Source organism: Zalophus californianus, chromosome 10 (assembly GCF_009762305.2).
Source record: "Zalophus californianus isolate mZalCal1 chromosome 10, mZalCal1.pri.v2, whole genome shotgun sequence".
NCBI lineage: Eukaryota > Metazoa > Chordata > Mammalia > Carnivora > Otariidae > Zalophus > Zalophus californianus.
Window position 1 is genome coordinate 40,414,487 of NC_045604.1, and position 18,697 is coordinate 40,433,183.

General features: G+C 39.7%; 1 protein-coding gene across 6 annotated transcripts in view; it reads left to right on the forward strand.

The window, feature by feature from the left end:
• The window catches only part of KCNK2 (potassium two pore domain channel subfamily K member 2), a 222,614-nt gene that overhangs the window by 162,607 nt on the left and 41,310 nt on the right, over window positions 1-18,697 (forward strand). For all 6 annotated transcript variants that reach the window (XM_027614022.2, XM_027614025.2, XM_027614024.2 and 3 more), the window contains exon 6: window positions 11,585-11,724. In XM_027614022.2, coding sequence (XP_027469823.1) covers window positions 11,585-11,724 — 140 coding nt within the window. The remainder of the gene's footprint in view (window positions 1-11,584; window positions 11,725-18,697) is intronic.

Consider the following 18,697-nt stretch of genomic DNA (forward strand, 5'->3'; position numbering starts at 1 on the left):
CATCCTTGTAAAGGATGAGTGAGTGACAATGTGTTGATCTTTCTTTGTGATCATGAAACTCTTGCTCTTCAAATGGCTGTTTTCCTAAATTTAGACCAAGTACCTAGCAGGAAATGGACATCTTGAATGCTGAAATTAAAAATCCCAAAAATATAGGTTCAAACTCTAGAGATGTTTAGTTACCATTTTTTTGCCTTTTGTTTTTCTGACTTAATAGCATATGAGAAGTTTGGTTTAGTAGCTGAGCTATGGTTTAATACTGAAGTCATACCTTCCGTTGGTAAAAAAAAAAAAAAAAAAAACAGAATTTACATTATTGAAAGAGCCTCTTAGGTCTTGAAGCCCTGAGAAAACTCTTCATTCAGTTAAATTGCTTTACTGTAACAAAGAAAAGCATGCTAAAGCAGAAAATAAGTTCCCCCCTTTATAGGATAGTTTTATTTAATAATAGTAAAGCTAAACAAAAAAATTAAAATCAATATTTGATATCTAAACTAAAATACTTGAAGACTGGTATAAAGAAATGCCCATTTTCTTTAGAACAAAGTTCTATGTATCTATATTCTATAATACAAACATCATTTTAAACCAGAGGAGGGGGGCATGGCGTTGATGATTTTAGTTCCAAATAGCTAGATGATTCTTTAAATCCAGAATATATCTTTTTTTTTTCTTTACAAATATTCTGTGGTTCAGAAGCATCTCAGGGAAAGAAAATTAAAAGTAGGAGAGGGCATCGCATTCTCAAGTTCCTTGGAGCAGAATAGGGCCAACTAGTAGAAACTGTTGGAATGAGGACAGAAGCAAGGTAGGGAGGCGCCTGATGAAATAGTGATGCGGGAGAGTGAGGTTCTTGTCTCATGCAGTGGAAGAATGAATCTTGAGGACAATGGAGAGTGAGTAAAGCGATAGAAGTTTATTAAGCAAGGATACAGAAAAAAAAAGCTCTCGGGAGTGAGAGGGATCCCAACAGGGTTGCCACTGAGGGCTTTTAGGGATGGTCTTTTAAAGAAAGCTAGCCAGGGAACTTAAATCTATTTAACATCTCTATTGATAGCACCATTGAGTAAGGATTAGTGATACACCTTCAATGGCTTACTTCCTTTTTCGGGTCTGGTAATTGGAGGTTGGTCACAAGTAGCTGTTAGAACAAGACCTCCCCTCTGACACCGAGGAGAGGATGGTCTGGTTTGTTCCCTTTTCTCTGCTTTCTTTTCATCTCCCACATTTTGAATTTTGTGAGCCTGATCCCATGGCCCCTACCTATCTCTCCCTACCCAGCCCCACCTGTCCCTTATTCCTCCCCCTGGAATAGTAACCCTAACTGCCCTCAGGGAATGGGATGATGGGATGATGACCGCTCTAGCTGCTTCCTGCTGAAATGGGGCGGCAGGCTGCGCAGCAGTTAGAATCTCTCCAGGGGTTGGTCCAGGTGTCCACGGTATGGCTTCAGGGGGTCATGATGGACAACAAATGGTACATGCATCAGCACATGCAAAAGGATAAACCTAAAACAAGCATTAGGCCCCAAATTATGAATATACCCCTTAGATAAGATCCCCAATTATTAATTTTGTCAAATAGATCAGTGGATATTTTGATTTTATTTAATTGATCCCAAATGTCCCCTATTGATTGGGACACCTTGTGGGAGTTATCTGTAATGTTAAAACCACATGTGAGGAAATTCCTCACACCCCAAATGGTGTAGCAAGAGTAGAGAGTCAATAGTGGCATGGTTCTCGAGAAGTCCCTCTCTGACTTAAGTTTTGGCTGAGTGCATCTAGTGCCTGGAAAGGATCATTTAGAGTCCGGCTGAGCAAGCAGACTGTTTTGCTTATTTTATATTGCAGTCCTTTCGTAAGTCCTGGAAGCCCATAGTGAGCTTTGAGGCTTTTTTCTTCTTTTTTTTCTTTTTTTGAATTGAGACTCTTTTTACCAGGAGGGCTGTTGTATGCTTGGCTAAAGTCTTTGTTTGGAATTGTACCTCAGTAGAGGTGGCTTCTAGGATAAATATGACTAAGGAATAAAACAGTCAAGAAGTTCTCTGTTTGAGGTCTAGCTTGAGCAGTATTGTAATTACAATGAATCACTGGCAAGCGGGAGAAGCCTTGTCTCAGGAGATAAGGGCATCCCCAAGTACATTATCCAGTCGAATCATAAAGAAAGTGGGGTCATCATTTCCATAATAAGTCTATAAATTAACCCCATGCAGTGGGGTATGCTCTGGCTTTAAAGGACCAATTTCGTTATCCCAGCCACATAAAATTGGTCAAAGTGCTAGCTGAATTACATAAATGCTGGGGAATAATCCCATTTTTTTTTTAGTTCAAATAATCATATGATCATGGGGTCGTGTTATTATCCCCACAGAATAAAAAGCATGAAGATTGTCTATATGAGCTATTGTGGCAATTTCTCTGACGTTTACCTCAAGTTGTCTAGTTAGGTAAACAACATTCAAAGACAATCAGAACTAAAATTTAACATCCTCAAAGGCATGTTATTGAAACATAATTTCCCCTCTATAGTAACCCTCATTTTTAACCAGAGGTAGCCAATCAGGACTAATATATTTGCAAAACAAGTCCAGCTTTAACATACTTGGCCTAATTATTTACATAAGCTCAGCAAGAATAGTGAAAGATCATGTAGAGTTATCTTTTAGAATCTGCTTTGCTGGAACTTTTATAAGGAATCTCTAGATTGAACTTTTAGTAGTCTCTCCAGGCCAGAAGCCAAGCCAAGTACTTGCCATCAGACGTGCCTGCAATACTTGTAGATTTGGGTGAATTTCTCTTGAGGTCCCCAATATATCCTGAGGTTCCTACACGTGCCAGGAAGTGACATTCTTTACTCATCTGGTGAGGCTGCTGGGAACTCTATAAGCAAGGTGTCAGGCCAACATTTCCAAGGGGCTTTACGGCTCCAGGTTTTGTAAAGCCAGCCTTGGTTCCTTAAAGCTGTTTGGTCATATCTGAGTCTATGCATGTCTCTCTCAAATACGACATTCCAGTCAAAGCCTTGGTAAAATAACCAGTGTTTCCAATGGTGTCCTGTTACAAGGAGAACAGATTCTTATTGAACTTAGGCAAATGATTATGTTTGCCATGGAAGAAAGCTTATTGAGACCTTTTGAATTTCAGAGGGTTTAGGTAGAGAGAAATGTTAAATGCTTTAATGCTTTTGTTTACACATGAATACTTTATCACACTTTTGTAAGTCATAGATATCTTGAGAGAAAGTTTACTTAATCTGGGAGAATAAACATTAGAGAACCAGCAGTGTTTCAAAAAAGAGTCACAAAACTATAATCAACTTTTAGTTCATTTAGTCCCACTTTACTAATTCTTGTTTAGTTTGAATGCAGCCTTAGTTCTAGAAATTCTTACCCATTTCTGTTTTTTAATCTTAAAGATATTGAATACCTGAAAAAAAAAGATATCGAATACCTGTATTTGTCCTAAAAACCCTTTATATGAATCTCCTTGAAGATGGACGTCTTTTTGCAAGAGAATAACTATAAATGACAAAAATTCAGAATGGATATGGTTAAAGATTAAAACATATTAAAACTTTAAGAATTGCATATCATCTCTAGAATGGTTATAGCATTTACCCGAACAACATAACCTAAGGCTTATCATTTGTTTAACAGTGCTTCTGGAGTAACTTAACATACCAAATAAAAAGCCTAATGAGTTAAAGAGACTTCATTTATAATTTAAATCTTGGAAAAGTTGTTAAAGCCTTAGAAAGTTTAAAAGCACATGCCTAAATAGGATTAGGGATCCTCAAAAATCTGATAAAGGCAAAACATAGAAACTGGTTTTTCTGGACAGGCAAAGAGAAAACAACTGTTTTTTAAAGAGCAGATCAATTAATTCAAGAAAACTTGGTCTATTGAACTGAGAGAAAGCACACTTTTAATCTTATACGAGTGTACTTTAAAATCATTTATTTCAATCTTAGTCCGTCCTGACCACATTTAAAATTGCTTTCCAAAAATTACCCTTCTCAAACCTTCTACAACTTTCCTTTGCATTCAGATTTTGTCCCAAGCCATTTCTTTTCAAACAACCAGTCTCCATTTAGGACAAAATTACCTTCTTTTACCTTCAGCAAAAATGTATTCCCATTCCTTATGTCTTTCTTACATATCTTCTATTTTTCTACATACCGAGTTGTTTCCCTTATTTCCATCAGTCTTAATTACATTTAACAGAATTTTGCATTCTTAAGAAACTTTAGTCTCCAGTGAAAACTAAGTAGTAACCAGTTGTGAACTGTTACACAAAAACTTTAGACGGCAAATTTGTGAATCAGTTAAGCAAAAAGCATGTTTACCAACAGACTTAAATATCCTTAGTTTCTTTGCAATAAGTAGTCAAAAGCACAAACCTACGTCCAGTAATCAATGATTTAGCAGCTTATCCCATTTGGAAAAGACCTAAATGTCCAATGAATTTAATCCCATTTGTCATCCTAACAAAACTTTAAAGTTTCAGGTTACTAAAAGACTTTGAAACCTATCTTAACAATTACCCATGAAAACATTAAGCATCATTTTAAGTCATCCTTCTGCTAACAAACTGCAGTAGAGACAACTTGGACTTACTTGGCCTTCCATAGATTTTGGTGGAATAGAAGTTTCATATTTAATGTTGATAACTTTGAAGACATGTCTATTTTAAGTAAGCCAACAAACTTAAATTAGTTTAAATACCTAGTTATGTTCCACCTGCGCCCATTTTTGTAACAAGTCAATCAGTTTGTTCCCCGTCATCAATTTTACCTGAGACACAGGTGGGGGAATCTCAAGTGAGCAATGTATGCAGACCACACCCAAAGTGGTGCAGAAACGGGTGGAGAGAGAGGGGGAGACAGAAGACGCAAAGTACACCCAGAAGGCAGAGAAAAAGGGTTCCCAGTTCTGAAGCTCATCCACTTGGACCAATGAGTAAACGCCATGTTTTTCCACCAGCAAGTGGAAATAGGTAGTCCATGTCAGGCCGGGGAAGAGAGGGAATTTCCCTGAAACAAAGGGAGTTTCAGCAGCTGCTTGGAAATATTCCTTAAAGTCCCCGTCCTGAGGTAGACTAACCACAGATGGCTCTACTTATAGCCATTAACCTGGGAAATGAGTGAGGTAGAGGCCCCCACATCTATTAGGAGGAACAGTGAGGGAGAGTCAGGGTCCCCTTTGCTAGGGAGGGCCTGTGTTTCCTCCAGCAACCTAGGTTTATTTGAAGGAGGCCTATTTAGACAATTATCCAATATGTCAGAAGGGAGTTTACTGGTCTGGTTACCACCAAACACGTTCTGCACGAGGCCTCTAGGCCTGGGTCCTGATTTAAAGCCCTGAAAGCCTGGATGGATCTAGGGGTAGCTCCATCTATTCGCCTTGTTTCCTGCAGAAGAGACCTGATAGATCCCACCCTGGCCATGCAGTGAGCATTGCAGGAGCTCAGTCTTTTCCTAAATTTGCAATCCAAATTGTTTCCAGTGGGTTAAAAGGCACCCCAAGGGAGAGTCCTTGGGAACTGAAGAAGAGACCATGCCTTGTCGTGAAGGTCATGCCTTATTTTATTTTGCCTTAAAGAACCCGCCGTGTTCAACCCATGGGAAACACTAGAAAAGTCTTACAAGGAGAAATTACCCAATTTCGCAGTACCCAATCCAGAGAGGTCCCCTCAGAGGATGGTTTGTTTCCCATCTCCAGATCCCAGTAGGAGTCAGTTACCCCGTACCTGTTATGGAGAGATGACTATGAAGGCATCCCTACATACCAGCTCTCGCCTACGAACCAAGGCGTCCCATGGTTTCCTACCCAAGGTCAAAGAGTGGCCTAACATCTTGGGTTGAGGAGGGCTCAGGCCAGCAGGAGTAGCCACTCTTACCTGTCTGTCACCTGATCCTCTTTTTCTCCTCTGGATTCCCACCCCCCCCCAAAATCTGGCCTAATCATAAGGCTTTGGTGACGTTAATAGTTTAAACCTTGATATTCTTTTTAGAAGGCTAAGAATGCAAGTGAAACAGCTAGGGTCTCTTAGTGGGAGTCCTGTTCTGCTTATGGATGAGGCTTCCCTGGGGTGTGACCCCCAGGGCCAGGTCTCTATCCTTTCACGTGTCTCAGAGACCCCAAGATCACCCATGGTGACCACAGGGCAGGTTCTGAGCGCTGGATTGCCAGTCCTTACGTGCGCTCCCCGATGAATCTTATACAGAGTAGGAAATCCTTGTAATGACCTCATTCTTCGGAGCTCTCTGGATCGAACCCTCATTTTTGGTCATGGAAATGCGCTTGCTTTCCTAGCACCATGGTGCCTTATGAGTCAGGCCCGTTATTAGCCAATTTCCAATTATGCTTCCTCACCTCACCCCGTGAGCGCTTTTCCTGTCCATCCTGAACCAAGTTCTCACGAAAGACACTTTTAAATGAAATTTACCATTTCTAAATACCATTTCTTCAGGAATAAAAGCTTATAATCATAGTGGTATGATCACCGGAGATTGGAAGAACCTGAGGCAAAGTCCCTGAGGTGGGAGAAAGCCACTCAAGAAAAGTCAATGAAGAGAAAGCAGAGCTGGGTAGGGTTAGGCCAACATTCCCTTCTTTTGAGAAAGGGGGATTGACCAAACCTTTCTCCAGAAGCCTGTCACCTGAGACTTAAGACCAGTGGCTGCGCTATTCGCCTTTAATTGGCTGACAGGTACCCAGTTTTGTTGCTTGTTAAAAGAGGTCATCTAAGGGAGAAACTTCTCCCAGGAAAGAAAAGAGTCCACTTTTACTCACCCTTCGATGGGAGTGATCCTGGGTTTCGGCACCAGAATGATGCAGGGGAGTGAGGTTCTTGTCTCATGCAGTCGAAGAATGAATCTCGCGGACAACGGGGAGTAAGCGAGAGAAGTTATATTAAGTGAGGATACAGGAAAAAAGCTCTCAGGAGTGAGATGAATCCCAACAGGGTTGTCACTGAGGGCTCTCAAGGATGGTCTTTTATAGAAAGCTAGCCAGGGAACTTAAATCTGTTTAACATCTCTATTGATAGCACCTTCAATGGCGTACTTCCTTTTTAGGGTCTGGTAATTCTAGGTTGGTCACAAGTAGCTGTCAGAGTGAGACTTCCCCTCTGACACCTAGGATGGTCTGGTTTGTTCCCTTATCTCTGGTTTCCTTTCATCTCCCACATTTTGAATTTTGTGAGCCTGATCACATCCCCTTACTTAGCCCCACCTGTCCCTTATTCAGTAGTACTTATCTTCAGACCCACCTGGTTTCCAGGTAAGACCGTTGAGGAGGAGGGGGAAGAGGCAGTGATTATCAGCTTTGTTTGACTTAGTGTTTCTAGCCCTAGCTAAGTGTCTACCATGCAGTATGGACACAAAGGGCTGGTGGATAAATGATAGGGAAGGACAGCAGCTGAGATCACAGGTGACATGGGCAACCTGGTCAATGGGGAAAAGGCTGTGTTTTGGAGCCAGGGAGCCCTGAGTTTGAATTCTAGTTCTGCTGCCTCCTTTCCTGTGTGGCCTGACACACGTTCTTTTACCTACTGAGACTATGACTCCTCTATTTTAAGTGGGGCTACTTACTGTTGGGATTTCTAGGAGCCAATACAAAAATGGTCTTTTACTCCTCAGTTCTGAACAGACTATGAGAGTGATAGCAATTGAATTATCAGCTTAATTACTGATAAATGCAGCCAGAGAAGTGGCTTAAATCTATAGTGAATGGTCTTACTAATAGCCCTGTCCTAGAAATCAGTGGAAATGGAGGAGTGGGAATACAGCTCCCCTCACCACTTGCCCCCCAGGGCTTTAGGGTGGAATGATTTCATTTAGGTGGGCAATCAGGAAGTCTTACTTTTCACTCTTCTCTCTCAATCAGATTTTGGAATATTTCAGAAATCAGCTGAAATGAGCATAGACTGGGCGATATAGGACTAGCAGGGCCTTTATTTAAAAAAAACCTGTATGTGCCTGCTATAGCCTCATGGGCTGTTCTGCCCCCTAAGCAGTGATTCTTTGGGGCCAGGTAGGAGATGGCTTTGTTAATGCTAGCTGGAGGGATTGTTCCAAGCAAATGTTTAGGAAACCCACTATCGCTAAAATGGGTTCCTAGCAATAATGCCATAAGTAATAATAACAGTAATAATAGTAATAAACCTTTCCTGAGCTATATTTTTAGAAGTTTAATCTGCTAGATCAGATTAGATTCTGGCTGATCTCCTTATTTAAGCACTAAGGAGAAATCCAGAGAAAAATGGCGCCGTCACATATCATGAGCGTCAGGAAGAGATTTACGTTACTATTTGGAACAGTTTGTAAGATTCCTGGAACCTTTGTACCTCCACCCTTCTTTGCTATTTTTATTACCATCTGTCTGCTCTCCTATAAGGATTAGCTAGAAAGGTCTGAAAATGGAAAGGACTTGTGTGTGTATTTTCAGTAGCAACAAACAGCCGTGAGGTGACCGATCCGCCAAGTGGGTGAGGAGCCCAGTGGGGGAGAGTGGGTCGTAGCATCCTGCAGGCTACATCTCAGGAGTCTGTGGAAGGAGGGGAGAAAATAGAGTAGCCGAGTGGAGATGGGGGTGGGGGGCACAGGCAGTGAATCCAGGACAGAGAAATTACCCTAGGTTCTTAATCAGCGAGAGACCCACCCATGTTCAGATTTCCCGAATTTAGCTAGACTAAAATTGATGCTTACAACAGCCAGAAAAAATTTTTGTTGGCATTTCCTGATTTAAAAATAAAACTAACAACTCCTTTTAAGTGAGTTATCCTAATAATACAGATATTTTAATTTGGATTCTTGGATCAAGTGGATGAAATAATGTGGAAATTAATTCATAAATCTTGGCTACCAGGAAGTGAATAGGACTTGTGAGTTGTTGGACAACACTCCTGTGTACATTAGTTTTTCCCAAATCCTTTGACCACTGATATTTTATCCTAAGAGCGGGAATGGGAAACACTCTCCACCCCCATGCTCAGGCTTAGAATCCACTGGAACTTGTGGGATGAACATTTTACCCAAATATAGACCTTTCGGTGATTAAGCTAATTTACTCTTTTCAAACTGTGACATCCTGTTTATAAGAAAGAAGACTTCTAAAAAGTCATCTTGAGTATGAACTAACTTCTAAAGTCAACATGTTGGTGAACTTATGTGTTAAGTGAGTCACAACTATTTGGATGAAGATTTTTCTGGTTTTGAAAGAGAAAGTACTTGGAAAAAAATGTCATTTTGGTTTCAATGAAATGGAAACCTTTGAAAAATGGAATTCGCTAGCGAGCCTATCATATGACAAGTTTCCACACACACTTAAGTCACTTCTCTGAATTTGTAGAGCTGCTACCCCCCTGGGCCAAGTCTTAACCATCACGAGATGCCTTTGGCCTCCACAATCCTTCCCAGAAATGATACTTTTTAAAATTCTACACAAGGTAAAATTTCTACAATATTTTGAAAGTCACATTATTTACTTTGAAACTGGGTTTTTAAAATTATTTTTTTGTCCCCAAAGCAAGCTGAACCTGTGTCTATTCATATTACTTGCCTGATAGAAAAATGTTCTCTTTTTACTCTGACCTTTTGATATTTGAAAATGTCATTGCAGGCAACTCAAAGTCTAATTTATTGCTATGTTATATTCAGTATTTTATATCTGATTTTAATGTGTACTTGCTATTTATTAGCAGTTCTTCTGAACATATGGGTTGGATTTTTGTGACTTGAGTGCATCCATGACCCCTCTCAGCATCCCATCTCTGTGTCGTTCTCACTACAGTCCTTATTTCCTGCTCTGCCCTGTTACACATTATATCTTTATTTAAGGATCCTGCTGTATACTTCCACCTGCTGCTACCTCAAGCACTTCAGACCTATCATGTACCAGTTTGAATTACCTTTTTCTAAGTTTATTTATTTTATTTATTAATCTCTATACCCAAAGCGGGGCTTGAACTCACAACCCCATGATCAAGAGTCAGTGTTCTTCTAACTGAGCCAGCCCCCCCTCCTCACTTTTTTTTAATCCCTGTTCCTTCCCCTACATTTCCTGTTCAGTGGCTAGTATCCTCTCCCAAAAGAGGGACTCTGGTCATCCGAGAGCCCTTCCTTGACGATGCTGCCTCTACCACCTTTTCCTTCCATTCCAGCCCTAACTCAGGCACAATAAACTCTTGGCTAGTTCGGAACAAAAGTTTCTCATGGGACTTCCCTGTCAACCTTCCTTCTCTGCGGCTGGATCTTTCCATGCATATGGTCAAACATGAATAGAAGACTTATCATCTATAAACTTTACTGATGCCCCATTGCATCAGGAGCAAGTTTTTACAAGCTGACACAACTCATTTTTTCTAGATTCCTCTCTTCTGCCCATCTACTCCCTGGCCCCCATCCATATGTAGCATTAGCTACCAAAAGTCCTTTGAGTATGTTGTATATTTTTACACTGAATTTTTCTCTGTCTTGATCTTCATTACTGAAGACTCCCTTTCTCTCTTCTCACCTTTCCCCTTCCAGAAGTAAAAAAAAAAAAAAAAAAAAATCCTTTCTTCCATGTCCTCTTGTAAGCACTTTTTTAAAAATTCGTTTTTGCTGTCACTTGATCTACCCCATTATGAATGATTGTCTCTGTGAGGCTTTCTCAGGGTAAATTATGAATTTCTCAAGAGAGAGACTTGTTTCTCTCTCTTCTGAAGAGAAGTGTTGGAGCGTTTGGGAGTTACTAAGTGCTCCATTAATATGTGCTGAAGTAGGGATGTGTTGAAATGTATTCAGATTCTCATAGGTGCAGTTTCTGTATCAAATGGATGGAGAAGTAACAAAGGTTACACAGTAAAGCAGAAGAGCTCCTTTGCTAATTTTTTCTTGAGAGCCAAGGATTTAAATATGTGACATATATGGGAATTCCTCTGAAAAGTCCAAGAATAATGAATGGCAGTATCATCTGCAAATCACTCTTTGTTCCGATTAGCCTACCAAGGCATTGTCTCAGACTTTTGTTATCAATCCATTGTACTGGTGATTTTAGAATAAGAACCACTTTTGGTCCAGGTCGACTTTTAATTGATTGGTTAGCATGTATTGATTGGGTAGCCATGAATTGATTGGCAGTAATGTAAATATGCTAAGTTGAATGCATACCCAAAAAAGTGCCATTTCTATCTTCTACTTGTTACAGTAGAGGTGGAAAGAGAAACTAGTACACGTGCAATACTTAAGTGCTAGACTAGTTGAGGCAGATTATAATAAACAAAAAAGAAACAGAACAAAGAAAAATCATTATGACCTGGAGATGTAATGAAAGGTCTCATTAAGAAGAACGTAGTGACTAAATATAACACTTGGATGTTAGCTAATGGGAATTAAAATAAAAACTTAAGAAAAAAAAGAACCTAGTGACTGGTTCTTGAAAAATAGATACAGACAGGAAAGAATCCCAAATGAAGAAAATAATGTGGAGGTTTGTTTTGTAAGCCACAATTCAGTTGATACCTTTAGCAAATATCCATATTGTTTACTTTCATATGAATATGAAGTTATTTTGTTCTGCTTTATTTTTCTCACACAGGTGGATCAGATATTGAATATCTAGACTTCTATAAGCCTGTCGTGTGGTTTTGGATCCTTGTAGGGCTTGCTTACTTTGCAGCTGTCCTGAGCATGATTGGAGACTGGCTCCGAGTGATATCAAAAAAGACAAAGGAAGAGGTAAGAATTAAGGAGTGTGCAAAAAATACTCCTATTTAGCTAATTCAGTAAATGTTATTTTTCATCTTTTTTGACATTTATTTTTTATTTAAGATTTTTAATATTTATGTTTGGTGTGAATTTGCTGTATGTTAAGTGTAATTCAGTTAACAGATACTTGCTAAACACCCTTATGTACCAGGTGCTGAGGCTAATTTATAATGAAAAAAGGTAATTTAAAATATTTTCCTCACTATTTCTTCTTTTTTCTTTTGTTTCATTTTTTTTTTCTTAAGGGCACAAGGTAAATGTTATTCCATAAAGAGAAATACAATAGAAAATATTTATGTCAAAATGTCAATAGCATGGAAAAGTGAATGTATCATATAATATTGAATTTTTTTTTACTATATTGAATTATTTCCTTCTTTCTTATGTCCCTATAAACCTGTGCAAGTACACATAGGTATGTATACATTATGTGCCCAAAGCTGTATGCCTTATGGCCAAGTTCCCTGTGTACAGATTTCAGGTGTTCAAAAAGATACTGTTTTACCCATTTTATACAACTATACATATAGAAATGAACATTAGAATTTTGACCCATGAAGTTTTGGAAAGTTTAAAATTTCAATCTTGTTCTTGAAATTTTATGCTTTGGAAATTACATTTGGATTTCATAGTTACAGGTCCAGAAGTATTATCAGTTAAGTGTGACAGAGTAGTGTCTTATTACAAATTCTGAATTTTTGGTTTTTTGGTGTTAGCTAACTTTACCAATTTTTTTAGAGAACAAATCTGCAAAACCTGCAACAATTGTATCCATTGTCTTCCTCTAATTATCCCTCCATTTCATCATCCAGTGATGTTCATATGCCAGGAGACACCAGGGTCCAAATCTTTGATACAGCAAGCATGATTCTTTAAACATAAACCCAAAAGAAACAGAATAAGATAGGAAATGATAAAATTAGTTTCTCTCTACAAATAAATACTTTCTTTGAAACTCTTCATCATGTAAGTTCTTATCAGTGCCCACAGTGCCTATAAGGAATTAGACTGTGAGTTATCCAGCACTTCCCTTCATGGGTATCCTATTTCTCAGTTAGGAATTCACATAGTCTGTATGCATTAATCTATATCTTAGTTGCACCATAAAACCAAAATCTTTTATTATCAACAAATCAGCAAGACAATGTGCTTGACATTCTGGTTTAAATCATATAAAAAGTTCTGCTTTGAACAGGACACCAGTCAATTTTTTTTTTAAGATTTTATTTATTTGACAGAGAGAGACACAGCGAAAGAGAGAACACAAGCAGGGGCAGTGGGAGAGGGAGAAGCAGGCTTCCCATGGAGCAGGGAGCCCGATGTGGGGCTTGATGTGGGGCTTGATCCCAGGACTCTGGGATCATGACCTGAGCCGAAGGGAGATGCTTAACAACTGAGTCACTCAGGCACCCCAGGACCCCAATTGATTTGTCTCCATCTTAGTTAGACTCATTGTGTGTGTGTGTGTGTGTGTGTGTGTGTGTGTGTGTGTGTGTGTGTGTGTTTGAGAGAGAGGGAATGAATGTGAGGGAAAGAGAGAGAGAATATTGTAATTGTTTGAACTTCAGTGTACTTTTAAGGATCTTGAGATGCTAAGGGAAAAAAGGAAATTGTAACTAGGAAATGTTTTGGATAACATAAAAAAAAAACCCTCAAACATCTAGCCATAAACTGGCTCTTAAGTGGATGTTAAAAACATACACACGTTTATTTTTTTAATTAATTAACTTTTAAAATTTGTGTATAGTTGACACACAATGTTATATTAGTTTTGGGTGTACAGCATAGTGATTTAATATTTTTATACAAGTGTAGCTGCCATCTATGACCATACAAAGCTACTACAATGTTGACTGTATTCCCTATGCTGTACCTTATATGCCTGTGGACCTACTCATTCCATAACTGGAAGCCTGTATCTCCCACTCCCCTTCACCCATTGTGCCCCTCCTCCCACCCCCTTCCCTCTGGTGACCACCAGTTTGTTCTCCGTATTTATTGGTCTGATTCTGACAGGCATTTATTTTGTAAATAAAATAGAACTGAACAGATCTTCTACAGTTAGATAGGAAAAGTTTTGTGAAAGACACATACATATTATAAATACACTATACGTTATATACATACATGCATATATAAATACTAAGACTATTGTGGATCCCAGTCAAAAAGTGTGAAAACCACTAAGGCACATGTAGAAAAGGGGGAAATTGTATTTTTATGATGCTGGTATAGATTATTTGATCAAAGTTTAAAACCTGTACTATTAAAAAACCAGTGCTTTCTGTGCTAGGACTAGCTGGTACAAAGCATGAACACAGTTCTCCAGAGTAACGAGATAACAATCTGCCTTAGTCGGCTCGGGCCGCCGTAACCGAATACCATTGACTGAAGGACTTAAACAACAGACATTTATTTTCTCACAGTTGTGGAGGCTGGAAGTTCATAATCAAGGTGCCAGCAAGGTTAGTTTCTGGTCAGATCTCTCTCCTCAGTTTACAGATGCTGCCTTCTCCCCGTGGTCTTTACGTGGTCTTTTCTCTGAGCACCTGCCTGGAGAGAGAGTTCCAGTGGCTTTTCCTCTTCTTGTAAGGACATCAGTCAGCCCTGTAGACTCAGGGATGCACCCTTATGACCTCATTTAACCTTAATTACATCCTGAAAGGTCCATCTCCAAAGACAGTCACATTGGGGGTTTAGGGCTTCAACTTAAGCATCTTTAGAGGACACATTTGGGGCCGTAACACCATCCTTTGAAATAAAGTGAAATTTCTATGTTACCTGGCTATATTTAACAAGAAAAACAGGTTCACGTGCTTTCCTATGCGTGATCTTCATGATTCTCAAACAAAAGTATGAGATTTATCACTGTGTTTTTGTACTTTTAAACACTGAAAAGTAGTAAACCTTTTTTTTCTTTTTCTTACCATAAGTCTTTGAGATTTCACCTGACCTTCGACTCACATGTGGTTCTGGTGACTGCATCTGTAGAAAGCTTCTGTGAGTAAAGGCCACGAGCAAAATTTACTGTGAGCCTTCCTGGAGCTGCTCTGGGCGGTTGAGCCAATTAAAATGGAGCTGCCAGTTTGAGCAGATGTGTGTTTTCTAATTTATTTATAATGCAGTTTAGGGAAAGGACAGAGTTGAGTTACGGATTCAACAGAGGAATGTGAAGAAAGAAAGGGACAGACAATTTATAACTGATCTATAGATGATCAGAGCCAAAGGTTTTACAAATGGAAATACTACAAAAATGTCTACAGCGATGGAAGAAGGATTATTCGATCATTTTATTTTGAAATAACTCCCGAAAGGGCCTAATTAAATAAAACACAACTAAATACATTCGAGTTGTCATCTTTATGTAGATGGACCATGCATGCCGGGTGACTGTTCTCTGTGTATTCCTTACCTTCTGTCCCTAAACCATTCCAGATACTGTACCCTTTACAAACCTCCTACATGTTCAGAAGCAACAAGGTTATATCTAGTTTTCAGTCTTGATGAATAAAAATGCTGCATATTTGGGAGCCTGGGTGGCTCAGTTGGTTAAGCGACTGCCTTCGGCTCAGGTCATGATCCTGGAGTCCCGGGATCGAGTCCCACATCGGGCTCCCTGCTCGGCAGGGAGTCTGCTTCTCCCTCTGACCCTCCCCCCTCTCATGTGCTCTCTCTCTCTCATTCTCTCTCTCTCAAATAAATAAATAAAATCTTAAAAAAAATGCTGCATATTTTTGATCACTTGAAATTCTGTCTACTAAAAATGTAATGTAGAATAATCAAAATAATATATAGCATTAAATTTGCAAGTGATAATACTAAAACATACATTTTCCCCAAATGAGAGTATTTTGCCTAATAATGTCTGTTATGTATTTAAAAAAATACATCCTTAAACCATATCAGTTGAGTATAAATATATACATCTAATCATATGTGGCCTTATTTCTGGGTTTTTTTATGCTAAAGCATATTTTGTTTCCAGTGAGGATGAATTTTAATGAAAATATGGTTAGAAATAAGGAAAATTCGTTTTTAATGAACATGCTGAAATAAAATATGTCAGTATAGCTAATCCATCTGAAATATTTGCAAAAGAAATGGTTAGTTGAAGCAATACTGCATTGTTTCAAAATGTCACACATAATTATAGTTGATCTGCATTCCTCAAGGGAAATAATAATGACCTCAATCCTTTTTCCATGGAGACACATGAGTTTCTGTAAAAGTGTTTATTTGTCTCATTATTTTTAAAAGTTTAATGGAGAGTAGGCGCATGTTCAACAAGAAGAATTGTATGACTAATTATCTTTTCCTTTTCCTTTTAAGCCATCTACCCTCTTCTGAGGAAATGATGTTTCCATTTAGAAAAGAAAGATTACTTAGGTATTCTGGATAATACAATAAAACCACTATCTGAGGCAGGTATAATAAAAAGAAAAATGTGACCACAAAAGTCAGAAGGGAAATTCTGAAGTAAGCACAGAACCGTGCATCCTTCTTATGCATCATTTTCTACTGTTTACAGGCCTTCCCTTTGAAAAGCCTGTGATTTCTGCATAGGTCTTGTATTGATTGATGTATATGTTCCCATGTCTGGAGTGTTCCTGCCCGTATGTGAGACGAGCACCCCCACGTTCCCCCCAACCCCCAGCATGCCAGTGTTGTCAGACCGCATGGCCCTGCAGCTGGCCACAGTGAGCGGACAGCCAAGCATCACGTCTTTACCAACGTCATGTGTTTTCCTCTCCAGAGGGGTTCGTGCTAATGGAGATGTTCATGTTAGCAGGCTGGCCTTACATCATAGTCAAAACTGCCTTTGGTTGGGAGGCTGTGGTGCCAGAAGGCTCGCAAGACTGTGCCTGGAATTTAGTTGGCTCCAGGGGGCCTGAGAATATGGAGGAAGGCTTAGCTGGCAGCAGCATTTGGTCTTTCCCAGACCTCATGGGGGATGGTGAGGCCTCCTGTGAAAGAGCTGGGACGAGGCAGCCGTTTTTCCTGTCCAGGATGGGCAAGTAAAGAGCATTTGCAGCCTGGGTCCTGGAAAGGTAGCAGCAGACCACTTTCTGTTATTTCTTATGGGAGAAGGGCTTTGACTAGGAAAGGCTTGTATGCCCTTTGAAACAGGTTAGCCTTTATTCTGAAAACCTGAGGGAGCCACTGAAGGATTTTAAGTTAAGTGGAATGAATGATCTCATCAACAGTGAGGAGGATGGATTAGAAACAAAGCTGGAGGCAGGACAATCATTCGGGAGAGGTTAGTGCAGGAGTCCAGGTGCTACAGAAGGAAGGCACTATGGTGGCAGTGGGATGGAGATGAGAGTATGGGTTTCAAAATTATCTGGGGGGTAGAGGGAATAGAACTTGGTAACCCATTAGCTTTGGGCAGCAAAGAGAAAAGGAGGGTGACATCCATGGTTCTCGCTTTGGATGGAATTCCAAAACACAGGAAAATGAGAGATTCTGAGGAAGGAATAAAGATGTCATTTTGGACCTGTTGTGATGGAACAATGTGTTGGATATCAGGTGGCTAGTGTACGTGTAAACAAAGAAGGATGGGAACTGGAGAGAGAGTTTGGGGGTGTCATCACTACGTAAATGACAGTGTAAGTTGTGAGTTCAGATAAATTCACCTAATCGAGATTTGTCAAGTCCGTCAACAAGAGAGCTGGAAATGGAACCTGGCATATAATACCTTCATTTAAGGGGGAAGGGGTAGGACGTAGTGACTATAAAGGACTGTTCAGTAAATACTGTATCCAAATACATTGATTCACAGTCGGGTCTGTTGGAAGGACAAAGGAGTTGAGGTTTTGAAGCGAGGATAATTGAAGTGATGGATCAGATTAGCTAAAGACAATGGAGAAGAAAAGGAATCAAACGTAAAACAGATAAGTCACTAGAATTCCCTATGAGGTTGTGCTCCAGGGGTGCCACTCCTATAGGGGAAAAAAAAAAGTGTCAACATTGCCTCCTGGGATTGTGCCATGGAGTGGGTATATTCTAAGATGGTTCTTTGGGCACACCAAGCACAATTTCCAAGGCCAACACCCAGTGTTTTTTTATGGAAATAGGAGCCCTTGGAGCACAAGTGACAGAAAACTATGTGCATGGTGCTGTATGGGGTTGAGCAGCGTTAGCAGTCCTGATCCCGGGTACTGCTGGGCATGCACTGTGGTGCATATGGACGGCGAGGGGCTGGGAGGTGAGCTGTGGGATGGCAGCGTCAAATTGGCAGGACAGGAAAAAGACTGGGGGCGTGGAGACCGGCTGGGAGATTATTTAACATCTAATTCATTCTTAAATCACTCATTTAAAAAAATACTAAGTACTATATGATGAGTGCTACATTAGGTTCTGGGAGTAACCTCATTGGTGCCAATTTGAGGCTGATGTCTTTTTTGGGAAGATTCCATAGGTGGTGCATTTCCTAACTGATCTTTATAATGTTGGCTTTTACTTTTCTTCTAGAGATGGAAAATGGAGTTTTGACTAAGAAGGCACCTAGTCTTTGATTAGTTCCAAAAATAGCCTGCTTTTACTTTTTTCTTTTCTCTCCCCACCCCCCTTCCTCCCTTCCCTTCCTTTCTTTAACCTTCAAACAGCCTATCAGATTTTGTAGTCCTTGCTTTGATTTCCAGCATGGGGCGGGGGGACATTACTGTTTAGTTCACATTTTTTCTTGGTATATTTTTGTTGTTCTCTGTTGAGATGTTGAAGTAGTTGTAAATAACTGAAGTTGGACTATGGGCACGATATACCGTGATCATGAGACTTCGCAGGTTTATATTTCAGCGCATATAACCCTTTGGCTAAAGGGTAAGAATAAAATAAAATCAAGGCAGGCGGTATCACTTAAAATAAGGCAGATATAAAGGGCCCTTCTTTTCTGTCCCATGGGGAGGGAGGTGTCCCTCACTGTGCTATGGGGAAAAGCTCAGAG